At 35.3% G+C, this 16,136-nt stretch overlaps 1 protein-coding gene across 1 annotated transcript in view; it reads right to left on the bottom strand.

Annotated features, from left to right (window-relative positions):
* Positions 1–16,136, bottom strand: part of Rabep1 (rabaptin, RAB GTPase binding effector protein 1) — a 100,912-nt gene that overhangs the window by 6,578 nt on the left and 78,198 nt on the right. The window contains exons 12-15 of the mRNA XM_076871704.1: positions 9,349–9,447; positions 4,490–4,630; positions 1,514–1,703; positions 687–742 (exon numbers count right to left, since the gene is read on the bottom strand). Of these exons, the coding sequence (XP_076727819.1) occupies positions 687–742; positions 1,514–1,703; positions 4,490–4,630; positions 9,349–9,447 (486 nt within the window). The remainder of the gene's footprint in view (positions 1–686; positions 743–1,513; positions 1,704–4,489; positions 4,631–9,348; positions 9,448–16,136) is intronic.

The raw sequence follows: 16,136 nt of genomic DNA, 5'->3' as shown, positions 1-16,136 counted from the left end.
CAGCAGCCTGGGGACACCAGGTCTAAGCCAAAGTTGGGCAGTAATTAAATGAGGGCAGCAGAAGGACAAGGAATCTGGGGATTGGAGAATGTGCATGGAAGACTAGCTGAAGAGGCAAGGTGTTTAAGTTGCAACTTGGAAGTAAAGAAAGCAAAGCCAAGAAGGAGTTACTTAATCCAAGAGAAAGGAAAAGTTAAAAGTTAAGGGAAGTGAAGAAGTGGAGGAAGTACCCAGAAGGACCTGTAGGAGTAAGACCAGGATGATGAAATCTGTGGCCAAGGAGGACAGAGTGGAGGCCTAAAGGAATAAGGAGGCCAGGAACTGAATGGGTTACCTGCCACAGGTGTTGTGTTGTCTAAAAGGACTCCAAGCCAGCTAGACAGCATGCTCTACTTAGAAATGTTTTCTACACACTCCTATGGTAGCTTTATGCGAACATCATGTCAGGACCATGCCTGCCTGTTTCCCACGACAATGGAGACTCCAGGCTACCATCAAGTCATCCCCTTCCCCTTTCCTCCTCCAGTCAACACAGCCTGACACACAACAGCCTCTCAATAAATGTTCATCATCATCCCAAAGTTCCTTAAAGGCCAAGTATTGTGCTCAACTATTTCTTACTCCTTGACTCTAAGATTAAATATCAACTGATTGTTGACAGAATTAATTTTAAACTTATGACTCACCTGTTCTTTTTCTACTTTTATTCTTTCTAATTCAGCCTTCAGACTAGAAATGGAAGCTGTAAGAGGAAAGGGGAGAAATATTAGCAATCATTTATTATTGTGCATTATTTTTTTTTTCCTTAAGCTACACCAAAGGACTCAAATATATACTGAACATGGGGGAAAAGGTCCTTTCTCAAAACTATCCCCAACCAAGCAGCATCATTATCAAGCTCAGGTAAAGGCAGAGTCCACATGAAAGGACACTATTATAAACTACCTCTTCATCAAGTATACACATCTGACTGTCAGTGGGAAAAGATACTCCTAGCAGTTAATACATCAAAGTTCTACTTGGAAATATCACCCATCTAACTGCATTCCCAGTGGCCTGGATTCCACTGTTGTTTTCTGTAGTAACTGACAAAGAAAGGTCATCAGAGCTCCTAAAAAGCATAAGATTTTTTGTTTTCAGTTTTTTAGTCGCCATATTACTAGATATATCAGAACATCTGAGAAAAATGGGTTGAATCCTTACTTCTTTCCTATACTTTCCTCTTTTCCACATCCTATGACCAACTATTAATTTTCACAATCAGAGAAGTTTTATTTAATCCCAGTGACTCGGGAGGCTAAGTCAGGAAGATCCTAAGTTCTAGGCTAGCCTCAGCAACTTACTGAGACCCTATCTCAAAATAAAAATAATGAAGGGCCAGGTATAGCTCAGTGGTAGAGCACCCCTGGGTTAAATCTCTAGTACTGCTGCCCCCCCAACCCCTGCCAGGAAAAAAAGAAAGTAAAAGTTTTATTTAGTAACCAATTCTACACTATATCACTTTTATCTTCACCTATTTCCTCCTTGCAGTTTTCTATTTCTAGCTGCAGAGTTTCTTCAAGGTTTTCTTTTAAACACTGTTCTGCTTGAATCTGCTCTTTTAGGAAAAGTATCTCAGCCTTCAGCTTTTCTTCCATGTGGTCTGCTGCTGTCCGCAAATGAATGATGTTCTCACGGTATTTTAATACCAATTCCCGGAGCACCTGGATTCAAGAAACAAGTAGTTATTGGATTTGTGATGGTGAAAGGAAGTAAAGAAACAAAAGATCTTCTACAACGAGAATTTCAGATATTGTTCTAAATGATTCAAATATTAAGACTCTGATCTTAAAGCCACATAGGGCTTCAAAGGCACATGACATGTCATGTTAATGCCCAATGTTTCAGAAGTAAGACAATTCCAGCCAAAAATGTGTGTTGTGAACTACATGTTCCCCTCAACCTATTTCCTAAGCAAAACAATTAAAATGTTAAATGACTTGCAATACTAGGTTCATTAGAAATAGTAGCTTAAGTGAAGGAGTAAGTGTGAACTCTAAGAGAATGAAATTTAATTACTTACCTATTTATTCATTTAAACTGAATATCTACCATAGGCAAAATAGTATCTCAAGCTGGAGCTAAGTAGCAAAGGATGCTTCTAAGGTGATTAGCTGTTTTTCTATAATAAATTCACTGTGAATCTTATTTTCCCCTAAATTTTAGTACTGGCATCTTCTAAAAATATTTCCAGTTATATCCTAAAGCAACTGTAAAGTAAAAACTGGTATTTTTAGATAGCCTTTAAAATCTAGAAATAAAAAGTCTGTAGAGAATACAGAACAGAGAAGTTTTTCTGACCAAAAGAGAAAAGTATAACAACTATACTTTTCTATAGACAGCAAGTGATAGTACAGTGATTTTAAGCTAATAGCAAAGCACCCAGGTTTCCAATACCTTCTGATGAGCAAGGAGGAAGGCTCTCCTATGAAAGCCAGGAACCTGAACTAGACACAAGCTATGGGAGGTGACCGCATGACTGCATGTGGCTAAAGGCAAGATAAACAACTGAATCTTTATAAATCATCAAATAAGAGTAAAAAATAACAATAATGTTAAGATGTGCATAAGAAAAAAGAATGAGGGGCTGGGGATGTGGCTCAAGCGGTAGCGCGCTCGCCTGGCGTGCGTGCAGCCCGGGTTCGATCCTCAGCACCACATACAAACAAAGATGTTGTATCCGCCGATAACTAAAAAATAAATATTAAAAATTCTCTCTCTCTCTCTCTTTAAAAAAAAAAAAGAAAAAAGAAAAAAGAATGAGGTCCATATTGTAGAGGTTGAAAGAGGTTGAATCTACAGAGCAGGTTTAAGGGAAACACACAAAACTAAATTTATTTAATGTTTGATTTTTAAATACTTTTTTTTAACAATCATAATTTAAGATACAAAAGAAAAAAGGACCTTACAAACAATATTTTTCTACTTCACTTTAAATTGCTCTAAGAAATCTCATCTTCGCCTGAACTGCTTATAGGGTTTAATAGATTTAGTCTAAGAAGATAATTTTTATATGTTCAAATATCTAGAAATAAAAGTAAAAATAAAAAAGAAAAAGAAAAGGGTATAAAAGTAGGATCAAGTTAAGGGGACAAATTTCCAAAGGAAACTGATTTTGTAGCCCAGATTCACCCAACCACAGAAGAATATAAGTGACCTAAAGTATTTTCTTTATGAACAGAAAGATGATGGGTGTAATTTGACCTTTCAGAGCTAGAAAAAAAAAATAAATATAAGGAGCCAATGTGGTGACTGCTTTTAATTTAATTTAAATTTTAATTTCTGGCATTCTCTCTATCTAGTTCTGAATAACTACACAGATCTTGAATTTGGCAAAAGATTCTTACACATGACCCCAAAAGCACAAGGAACAGTAGAAAAGAATAGATAAACTGGACTTCATTAAAATTAAAATTTTTGTGCTTTAAAGGATACCACCAAGAAAGTCAAAAAAGACAACCCCTCAAATGGAAGAAAACATTTGCAAATTGTATCTCATACAGGACTTATTCTAAATAATATAAAGAACTCTTATGACTCAGTAAGAAAAAGACAAATAATCTGATTTTTAAATTAACAAAGGATCTAAATAAACATGTATCTAGGGAAGATATACAAAAGGCCAATAAGCACATGAAAAGATGCTCATTAACACTGGTCATTAGGGAAATGCAAATGAAAACCACAATGAATTACCATCTCAAACTCATTAGGATGGCTATAATCAAAAATAACAAAGTGTTGGCAAGGATGTGGAGGAATCCAAGCCTTTACACACTGACGATGGGAAGACAAGATAGTTCTGTGCCACTGCTTTAGAAAACAGTTTAATTAGATTCCAATGATTTAAACAGAGTTCCCACATAACCTAGCAATTCGACTACAAGGTATATACGCAGAGAGATGAAAACATGGCCATACCAAACTCTGCATGTGGATGTTTATGCAGCATTATTTGTAACAGTCCCCAAATGGAAACAACCTAAATGTCCATCAACAGATAAAACATCCATACAATGGAGTTTTATTCAATCACTGAAGAAATAAATAGTGCTGCCCAGTGAAAGAAGTCAGACCCAAAATACTATGGAATGTGATATGATTCCATTCACATGAAAGGCCAGAATAGGCAATCTATAGAGATAGAAGGTAAATTAGTAGTTGGTTAATGTTTGGGGAGAGGGGGAACAGGAGTGATGGCTAAAGGGTAAGAGTTTGTTGTTTTTTTATGTATGTTTGTTTTTAGGTGATGAAAATGTTCTAAAAGTGACTGTCATAGTGGCTACACTTATTTATGAATACACTAGAAAACACTGAATTGTATACTTTAAAAAGATTAAATTGTTTAGTAAATGAATTATATCTCAATAAAGTTGTTTTAAAAAAGAATTTATAGCCATTTCAAAAAACACACTTGTTTACATTTTGGATTACACAGGAAATACACTACCTCTATCGTGTCTGGGAGGATGAAGTCTTCTGCTTGCTGCAAGGACACATGTAGGCTATGCTTTCCCTGGAGGCTGTCATTGTCTTTCTGTAACCTCAGCAGCTCTTCTGAAACTTGTTCCCGTGACTGCATCAGCACTGCCTGAAATAGAAATAGATACTAATCGCAGCCAGAAAAGTAATTCTGGTCTAGTGATAGCTAGACCAGAGAAAAATAAGGCCAAGCCCAATGAGATCTGAGGATGGAGGGGTGTGTAATAAAGCTCGGCAAGACTTAGAAAGAGCAACTCAAGAATTTTTTTTCTGATTGCAGCTTTTGTATTCAACAAGGAAATGGGCAATGAGACAAAGAACTAAGCTCATTCTTCCATATTTCTATCAATATCTCAAAAATAATGAGGTTTTCCCCCTGCCCCCCTCTCTCTGGTCTACAGAAGACCACGATCTCCAGCTCAATGGAAGTTACCAATAGAATCAAGGCCTATATGGAGGTGCGTAGCAGAACAGGCCTATAATCCAAACTACTTGGGAGGCAGAAGCAGGAGAATCACAAGTTCAAGACTAGATATCTTAGCAATATTCTGTCTCAAAATAAAGAATAAAAAGGACTGAGAGCTGGACACAGTGGCGAATACCTGTAATCCCAGCAGCTTCGGGGGCTGAGGTAAGAGATTTAAGAGGCCCTAAGCAACTTAGTGAGACCCTGTCTCAAATATTAAAAATTTGAAAAGGACTGGGAATGTGGCTCAGTAGTTAAGCACCTCCAGGTTCAATATCCAGGAAAAGGAAGAGAAGAAAGAGAAGAAAAAGACCACATCAAATGGAGATGTCCTCTAAGACAACTCCTGTCCTTAGGGCATGTATTCAACAGGAAGTGTAGCAAAATAAAAAGCAGTGTCTTCCTCTCCAATTACATGCATGTCTGTTCAAATCTAGGATCACTGTGAATGTCCCAGCAGTCCCAATGCTGCAAGCCATCAAGAGGATCTAAGCTCAGTTAACATGGCCCTTGAGAAGCTCATTCTTAAAACAGAATATGCTTATATTCTTCCACTTGCTCAAGTGTAAAATAATTTAAGATATTTCATATTAATTTGTATAAATATAAAAGTTATTCTAGCTAATTTGAGTAGAAGTTATTGTACTACAAAAGTATTTCATTTCTGCTTATTTTTAATACTAAGTCATTTGCCATAAGGGCATACATAATGTAGATTACTCATTCATCTAATATTTATTCAGCAGCTACTACTCTGTAGTAGATGTATTTCTGCCCATAGGGAATGTAAAGACAAAAGAGAGAGAGACTTTGCTCTGAAAAAGCTAAAAGTCAAGTACAGAAAGACAAGTATACCAAAGCAAGTGCTGTAACAAAAACTATACTGAGCAATAAAAGGACAAAGGGGTACCTAATTAGGGGAAGGAAGGGAGGTGATGAATGAGCTGCATTCTGAAGGACAAACAGGCTGCAGATAGGCAGTCAAAATCAGACAAATTTTGGTTAAGCTCCACCGGCTCTTATTTTTTTTTTTAATTTTAAATATTTATTTTTTAGTTGTAGGTGGACACAATACCTTTATTTTATTTTTATGTAGTACTGAGGAATGAACCCAGTGCTTCACACATGCTAGGCAAGCACTCTTCCTCTGAGCCACAACCCCAGTCCTGGCTCTTATTTTCTTTAGGCTACAATCAGCTGTGTTTTATGATCATTTTCCATTCATTTATAACTAAATATTAGCATCCTACTACCTTTTGAGTATGAAAAAAGAAAAAGAAGAAAATGAGTGTTTCTCTTTTTTTTTTCCTTCCTCTCTCCCTTTTATATAAAAAAAAAATAGTTGTGTGCGGTTGGCATGTTTAAAAAAAATGGGGGCTGGAGATGTATCTCTATGATTAAGCACCCTGGGTTCAATCCCCAGTACCAAAAAAAAAAAAAAAAAAAAAAAAATTTTTTTTAAACAGAAGAATAAGTCAAACACAAACTGAAATGAGTATGTATGGGAGCAGATAGAATTGAGTGAAAGGGGCTGGGGTTGTGGCTCAGCGGTAAAGTGCTCGCTCAGCACGTGCAAGGCCCTGGGTTTGATCCTCGGCACCACATAAAAATAAATAAAATAAAGGTATTGTGTCCAACTACAACTAAAAAATAAATATCAAAAAATATTTTTAAAAAAGAAATTGAGTAAAAGGGATAAGAAAGAGAAGAGTATACACATTTAACCAGGCTACATATTTTTTTTTAAAAAAGCAATCAAGAAAGAAAAGTGGACATATGAAAATGTAGTACAAACAGAAACAAAGATACAAAACAAAGTACAAAACAAACTATGTATCAAATTGATAATTTAACCAAAAAGAAAATTCAACTCATGTAACTTCTGAACACATTACCCAAACTGGAATCCTTTACCTTGTATACATTCTAAGGGGAGAAACAACTACAAAGAAATGTTGAATTTTACTTTGTAAGTTAACTGTTAATAGCAATACTTATGCAGCCTGAAATTATTTTATCTCCACCTTAACCAATTAATCATATTTAACATCACTAATAATGGAACTACTCATCGTTATGTGCCTCATGATGTTATAAACTTAGGTAATATTCTTGCCCAAATGACTGACTTAAACTTAATCATGAGGAAAAAATCAGAATAAGTCAAACACAAACTGAAATAATTATGTATGGGAGCAGATAGAAATACATTCTGCAAGACAATTAGCTTAAAACACTCTACAAGGCAACTGGACTGGACTCTTCAAAAACATTAAAGTCATTAAAAGGGGGAGGTCTATTCTAGATTAAAGGAGACTAAAGTAACATGATAACAAAATGCAATATGTAGGGGCTGGGGTTGTGGCTCAGCAGTAGAGTGCTCACCTAGCACATTCAAGGCCCTGGGTTCGATAATCGGCATTGAATAAAAATAAAAAAAAATAAAGGTACTGTGTCCAACTACAACTAAAAAATAAATATTTTTTTTAAAATGCAATGTGATTCTTGATTGGTTCCTGAACCAAAAAAAAAAAAGAAAAGAAAAAAAAAGTCACAACCACCACACCAAAAAAAAAAAAAAAAAAAAATCAAGAAATATTAGGGACAATTAGATAAACTTTGAGAATGTAATGAGGGCTGGGATATAGCTCAGTTGGTAGAGTGCTTGCCTTACATGCACAAGGCCCTGGGTTCAATCTCCAGAACCACCAAAAAAAAAAAAAAAGAATGTAATAAGTATTATGGTCACGTAGAACATCTTAGGAATATTGAGAATTTATGAGTATCATGATGTCTATGACTCAATTCCAAATAAGCAGCAGAAACAAACCACAACATACATAAGCACAAATGATACAGCAAATGCACTGAAGTAGCAAAAGATTAGCAACTGGTATACTAACATGAAGGTATCTCAGGAGTTGATTCCATAAACTTCCCTGCAGGTTTGAAATTTTTCAAAATAAAATGTTAGGGGAAAATATTAAGATTCCCAAGTCCTACTATAGTCACTCTGCAGTGGTCTGAGAGATTGAGCTTTTCTCTCAGCATAAGAACTATTCGTGCTAATTTTGAGAAAATGATAAAAAGATTGGAGTTAACAAGACCTCAACCTTAATTCCAACAATTCTCCAATGTCACCCTGCAACACACTTGTTTAAAGTGGAATCAACCTGAAAAGTGTTTGCAAAGGAAGAGGGCCTCCAAAAGACAAGAAAGAAGAAGGTACAAGGGGACCACAGCAGGAAACCTTGTCATCATTTATTTGATTGTTATTTTGTGTTCTCTGATCTGAGAATCAATTTGAACTCTCCAGTCAATGATTAGGATGGGTCTTCCCAGCCAAGAGGGCCAGGACTCAGGGATCTGCTCCAAGTGCATTCCAGACAATGGCTGAATGCCAATCAAAAACAAATCATTACCATTCCACATACAGACTTTTGTTTCTGTCCTTTTTTTTTTTTTTTTTTTTTTTTTTAAATCAGTCATGCCTGAAACTAAAAAGGAAAAGAAAGTGGGGAGCAGGGGTCTCATGAAAATCTAAGGGAGACCAGTAGAGTAAAGGAAGGAATAGAGGGACTGGAGAAATACTGGCCAATGCATGTATGAATATGTAATGAATCCCACTATTATGTATAATTATGCACCAATAAATATGGGAAAAAAATTGTCAGCCCTAGATGGACTGAGTAAGAAGCAGCTTTGTATGGTCATGCCAGCAGGACCAACTCTGCCATCATTTACTCAGGCTATCAGATGCAGGGTTCCAACTTTGAGAAAAAGGATGCATGAGGCAAATACAGCCAGGCTTGTGATGAAGGAGGCCTGAGCTTGGGAACTACTTTGCAAAGGCTCCAGCCAACCCTTGTTCTTAAAGCTCTCTGCTTTCATCCCTTTCAGAATTGATGGCCTTCAGAAAGTTCCCCTAATCCACAATAGGCACAATATATATTTTTTCATAATCCCCACAAAATTACTGAAGTTATTCAAAGTAAATTAGCTGTCCAGGAAAAGCACAATGACTGTTCAAAAAGCTGTACCAACTAAAACTCATGAGAGATTTCAATTTTTTAGCTTGTATTTGGAATTGAAAATTAAACATTGATACACACTTTATTGTGTTTAAGTTTCCAAAAATTCGAAAAATAAATTGTGTTAAATAAAGATGAGAGATTGAGAAGGGTGAGGTTGGTTAAAAAAAGGAAAGATGTCTTTGCAGTATTTTGTCTACTACTTTCATCCCATAGGCTCTGTAGAACATAACAGTAACCACTTTGAACAGGGTGATAAAGTCACGTCGGATGATTTAAAGATGGACAAGGAATAAATGTATGTAACACGTATTTAAAATATTGACTTACCATCTGTTCTTGAACATCCCTCTTTGCCTGGGAAAAGCCCTGCTGCAACTCTTCAAGTAAGATTTCTGATGCTTGGGCTCTTAGGACAAGTGCAGAGATCTTAAACAAAATGCATACATGAAAAATATACAGTTAGCAAATTAATTATTCTGAAATTAACAGTGCCATCTTCTAATTATTCTGGGTTCAGAATGAATATTTTACTGGTCCGTGGTGACCATCTCTCCTTTTAACAGACACATGCTCATGTGTTGTATATAAAGTACCAACCCTTCAGATAACCCAAGGTGCTGCCATGACCAAACAGCATTATATGGCTTTCTAGACAGATGTGAAACCAAGTGAACCAATGACAGATAATAGTTTTTAAAAGACTAAAATTTTTTCATGGCATTTGCAGGTAAATGGATGGCATTGGGGAAGATAATGCTAAGTGAAGTTAGCCAATCCCCCAAAAAAAAACAAATGCCGAATGTTTTCTCTGATATAAGGAGTCTGATTCATAGTGGGGTAGGGAGCGGGAGCATGGGAGGAATAGACAAACTCTAGATAAGGCAGAGGGGTGGGAGGGAAAGGGAAGTGGCAGGGGGTTAACAAGGATGGTGGCATGTGATGGACATCATTATACAAAGTACATGTATGAAGACATGAATTGGTATCAACATACTTTATATACAACCAGAGATATGAAAAATTTTGCTATATATGTGTAATAAGAATTGTAAGGCATTCCACTGTCACTTATTTAAAAAAATCAATAAAAAAATAAAAATTTTTTAAAAAGACAAAAAAAATAAAAGACTAAAATTTAAATTGGAGCGGTCTCCACACACAAAAGGTATACATTTCAAAGAAAAAAAATTAATCTTTTCTGAACTAGCTACAATCTTCTAAGATGGAATACTGAGGGGCAATACCTACACAATTAACATCACTAAATTAACACCTTTGAATTAGTTTTAATGTTCTTAGGGACTTTGATGACTTAAAAAGTATAATATAAATGGAAATAATCTGTCTACATGTTTTTAAAATGATTACTGTCTGAATTCTTATAGTGGCAGATTTTGGAATATGAACCAACTAACCTACCTGAGAATCAGAAAAACTGTATGAAATTATAAATTATATTACTTGAAGACACTGGAAAACTAACAAAGAAAAAAAAAATCTCAGAGCTAAGGACCAGGCTGAGGACATGTGGAGAGTATAGTATCTGAAATAGTTCTCTAGAAGCATGTACCTACTTCAGAAGAAATAGACATGACACTCAGAAGCTGAGCAGGATGTTTAAAAACCCCAGGATAGGTAGCAAAAGTGAAGAGCCCAGGACATATCAAGCAAAGGGACCCCCGGGGTAAACATCCCACACTTGGGTTGGGTTCCCAGGGGCCCACATCCTAGGGAAAGGGAACAATTTTAAAATCTAACCTTCATAATTATATATATAAGCCAGGCACAGTGATGCATGCCTGTAATCTCAGTGGTTTGGGAGGCTGAGGCAGGAGGATTGCAAGTTCAAAGCCAGCCTCAACAACTTAGCAAGGCCCTAAGCAACTCAGCAAAACCTTGTCTCAAAGTTTAAAAAAAAAAAAAAAAAAACTATATATAATCCCAATTCCTGTAACTAGATTAAAGTGATTCAGCACTTTGAATACCACGAGGCCTCCCTCTCATAAGGAAAATGACATCATCGTAGGCTTTATTATTATTTCAATAACTTTTCAACATACAATATGCAGCACTCAAATGTAACTACAGAAGAAATATACTTAAAAACAAACAAAAGAAACAGGTCTACAATACCAGATATTTAAATTATCAGAAACTTATTTAAAGATTGAAAAGACAAAATTTGGAACTGCCAGAGAACTAATAAAGAGTAATCAAATGGAAAATAATACATTGAAAAAAATAAATTACTCAAATGATAAATTTAAAGGATGGGTTTACAGAAAAGATCCATTTGAAGAAAAAATTAGTGCACTAAAAACAATACATTTTAAAAAAACAAACAAAGGTAATACAATGGAAAATACAAAAGTTAAAAGGTACATGGATGAAATGAGAAAGTCTAATATGTATATAAACATTTAAAGAAATAACAGCTAATGGAAATATCTAGTAGAGCTGAAAAATAAGCCTATGCAATAACCTTGTAATTTTACTCCTAAATTCTGGATGTATTCAACAGAAACGAGCCCACATGTGTACCAAAAAACATGTACAAGAATATTCATAGAAAACTTGACACCAAAAATCAGAAAAAACCCAAAGTCCCTCAGTTTTATCAATATAAGAGAATATTCAAAGTATTAAAAATAACTGCTAACACAGAGAATATGGATGAAGATACATGATTAAGAGCAAAAGAAACAAGACACTAAAGGCTATACACTATACAATTCCAATTATATGAAGTTCAAGAACAAGAAATAACTGAAACAGTGTCAAAATTCATAACAATGGCCACCTCTATATGCAGGTAGGTGGAGTATTTACTGACCAAGAAAGGGCATGAGGTGTATGAGAAATGATCTGAATCTTGATCTAGATGATGATCCTGGTAATATCTTTCACATGTTAAAATTCATCAAACTATACACTTGAGATTTGTGAACTTCACTTTGTATACTGTTCAACAAAAAATGAGCTCTTAAGGAGAGATAATGGCTGGGAATTTTCCAGTTATGTTATAAGACATCAACTCGGAGATCCAAGAAACACTGTGAAACCCAAACAGGAAAAATATACCCAGGTGTAGCTAAGTAAAACAATGAAAAACAAGACAAAATGAACATCTTTAAAATAGCTAGAAAAAATATGCATTTAGCTTTAAAGAAGTCAAAATAAGACCAACAGCTGGCTTTTCACCAGAAACATGGAAGCCAGAAGCAATGGTATGATAATCTCAAAGTGCTTAAGAAAACAGTATAAGTAATTAGAATTCTAACACTGGCAAAAGTGTCCATCTTGTAAGAAAGTAGAAAGAAAAAGTTATCTCTGAGAAACTAAATGTGAGAGAATCAAGACTTCTGGTGCTGTCTGAGATGGACTCTGCCATTAAGACCTTTCTTTCACTGATTACAACTAAAAACTCTGGATAAAAATATAAAAAGCCATTACTGAGGACCATGAAAAAGAGATAAAAGTAGAAAGATTAAGAAGAAGAAAAAATTAAAACCAGAAAAAGCAATTTATACAGAAAAGAGTTTCCTGTTTACTTGCTCTTTTTGCCCCACTTTCTCACTGCATCAATCTGAATGCAGTCCTAGCTGTGAACTGCAGCAGGATAGGAGATAATACTTTCTGGCCACGATGCCAAGAACAGGCTCTCTGTGAGCCACACAGCATGGGGATAATCTTAGAGAGATGAGAGCTAGAAAAAGGATCCCCAAATTATGAATATGAACCAGCAATGGTCCTATACTCACCTGTGAGTTGGCACAGAAGACCAGACCCAAAGCAGCATAACAAAGACTTTGGAAAACTAAACAGGCATTAGAGAAACTACCAATTCAAACAAATTAAAAGAGAACTTGAAATTAAAACTAACTGATATTTCACCTCACTCCAACCAGATGGCAATTATCAAGAATATAAGTAAAAATAAATGTTGGCAAGAATGTCAGGGGAAAAGTACACCCATACAATGCTGATGGAACTGCAAATTGGTGCAACCACCCTGGAAAGCAGTATGGAGATTCCTCAGAAAGCTTGGAATGAAACCACCATTTGATCCAATTATCCCACTCCTTGGCATATACCCAAAGGACTTAAAATATGCATACCATAGTGACACAGCCACATCAATGTTTATAGCAACTAAATTCACGGTAGTTAAGCTATGGAACCAACTTAGTTGCCCTTCAACAAATGAGTGGATAAAGAAAATGTAATATATGTACACAATGGAAGATTACTCAGCCATAAAGAAGAATGAAATTATGGCACTTGCCAGTAAACAGATGGAACTGGAGACTATCATGTTAAGCAAAGTACGCCAATCCCCCAAAAACCAAAGGCCAAATGTTCTCTCTGATATGTGAATGCTAACTCACAGTAAGGGAGTGGGGAGTAAAAGTTCACTGGAATAGAAAAAGGTGAATGAACAGGAAGGAAGGGAAGATGGGAATAGGAGAGACAGTAAAATGAACTGGACATAATTTTCCTATGTTCATATACAAATACACAACCAATGTAACTCATATGATGTACAATGACAAAAATGGTAAGTTATACTTCATATATGTATGTCAATATATTCTACTATCAAGTATAACTAAAAAGAACAAATAAAAAATTAAAATAAATAAGTAAAAGAGAGAACTTGGGCACTGAATTCAATCATGTTGACTACTTCCTATAACAAAACAATACAAAACCATCAACATTATCCAAAGGATTTTAACAGAACCCAGAGTCTCATAATAAAATATTCCTAATTCCCAAGACACTATAAATAAATTTGACACAGAAAGAGCAAGAAAAATGTGATCAATGCTCAAGAGGAAAGAAAATCAACAGATGCCAAACCATAATGATCCAAGTTAGATTATCAAAGGTATTGAAGTGGCTATTATAACTAAGCCTTATGAGGTAAAGGTAAATGCTTTGAAACGAATGAAAAGATAGCTCTATCTCAAAAAAAAAAAAAAGAACTAAGTAAAATTTTATTATAAATCAGTATAGAATTTGGCCCAAAACCAAACCAATGGAACAAAGTCGTGAAATTAACCCACACATATATACACTTGATAAATGATAAAGATGACCTTGCAGGGCAATGGGGAAGGGATGATATTTTCACAACACAGTACACAAACTGACTACCTAAATTATTTTTTATTTTTGTTTATTTACCTGTAGCTATGGAGATTGAACCCATCTTTATACAAGATACTAAGTACATACTACATCCCAGTTCCTTTGGCTATATATGTGAAAAAATAAAATTTTACCCTTACCTACATCAAATAGATAGTGGCATGTATGTATAAACCAATTCCATATAAATTTTTTATATAAACATAAACAACTTCATTCAATGCAACTTCTATTAAGCTAAAATATGAAAATATCTTCATAATTACAGTATAAGAGAAGATTATTTTAAAAATCAGGACAGGGCTGGGGTTTTGGCTCAGTGGTAGAGCACTTGCCTAGCATGTGTGAGGCACTGGGTTCAATACTCAATACCACAATATAAATAAATAAATTAGATAAAGGTCCATCAACAACTTAAGAAAAGGACAAAAATCAATAATCATAAAGATCAATAAATCTGAGTATATTAAAATGAAGAACTTCTACACATCAGAGTACTATTTAAGACATAAGCTACTGAGTAGAAAATGTATGCAGCACAAATAATCAAAAGGCTCTGATGAGATCATATAACAAGCACCAAGCAAATCAAGAACCAACAAAAAAGATGAAAAAAGAGCATGGGACTTGAGCAGGATTCTCTCTCTCTCTCTCTCTCTCTCTCTCTCTCTCTCTCTCTTTCTCTCTCTCTCTCTCTTGTAAGTGCATATGCACACACACAATATCCAACAGCCAATAAATGAAAAAATGCTAAATAATTTCAGTGGTCATCAAAGAAATGCAAACTAAGCCACATTGAAATATCATTCATTACACATCCACCACAATGACTATAATTAAAGTAATAAGATGAAGTTTTTCAAGACATTGGGTTCTTCTCATACATCACTGGTGGGAGTATAAACTGGTATAACCACTTTGGAAAACAGACAGTATTTTTATCTACTAAAGGTGAATATACATATTTTAACCTTTTTTATTTGCAGTACTAGAAACTAAGCCCAGAGATACTCTACCACTGAGCTATATTCCCAGCTTTTTTTTTTTTTTTTTCCCCTCTTCTCTCTCTTTTTGGAGACAAGGTTTGGCTAAATTGCCAAGGCTGGCCTTGAACTTTTAATCCTCCTTCCTCAGCCTCCTGAGTAGCTGGAATTACCAGCATCCACCACTGTGTCTGGCTATTTTGAGCATTTTGAACCAGATATTCTTTCTCCTAGATATGAACCTAAAAGAAACATGTTCACCAAACCCTATACAGAAATTTCAAAAGTAACATTATTCATGATATCCCAGAACTGGAAACAACTAAAATGTCCATCAACATTAATACAGATAAACTATGGTATATCCACTCAATAGTACAACCACATGACATTGAAAATCCACCAGGCACAGTGGCATATACTTATAATCCTAGCAGCTCAGGAGGCTGAGACATGAGGATCATGAGTTTAAAGCCAGCCTCAGCAACTTAGTGAGGCCCTAAGCAATTCAGCGAGACCCTGTCTCTAAACAATAAAATATTTTTTAAAAAGGGATGGGGGTGTGGCTCAGTGGTTAAGTGCCCCCGAGTTTAATTCCCGGTATCAAAAAATAAAATAACCTACATGCATCAAGACAGTACTTTCATACCCTGCCAAGTGAAGGAAGACAAGCAAAAGAATACCTACTATGTCTCTTTTTAAAAATCAGAAAATGGACAAAACTAATGGTGTAGGATAACAGTTACTTCTGTGTAGGAGGCTGTAAGTGATGGGGCTTAAGTGAAGGCTTCTGGGATACTGGCTAATGTTCAACTTGATCAAAGGGATGGTTACAAAGATGTTATTTGTGATATGCTTGATACAGTTATTGGATTATTTATACAAATGTTTTATCTAAAAATCATAATAATAAAAAGCTGGGCACAGTGCTGCACGATTTTAATTCCATCTATTCTAAGGTGGAAGCAGGAGGATCAA

Source organism: Callospermophilus lateralis, chromosome 11 (genome assembly GCF_048772815.1).
Source record: "Callospermophilus lateralis isolate mCalLat2 chromosome 11, mCalLat2.hap1, whole genome shotgun sequence".
In the NCBI taxonomy this organism is placed as follows: Eukaryota; Metazoa; Chordata; class Mammalia; order Rodentia; family Sciuridae; genus Callospermophilus; species Callospermophilus lateralis.
Note: the sequence above shows the minus strand (reverse complement) of the source record. Positions and strands in the feature narration are given on the sequence as shown.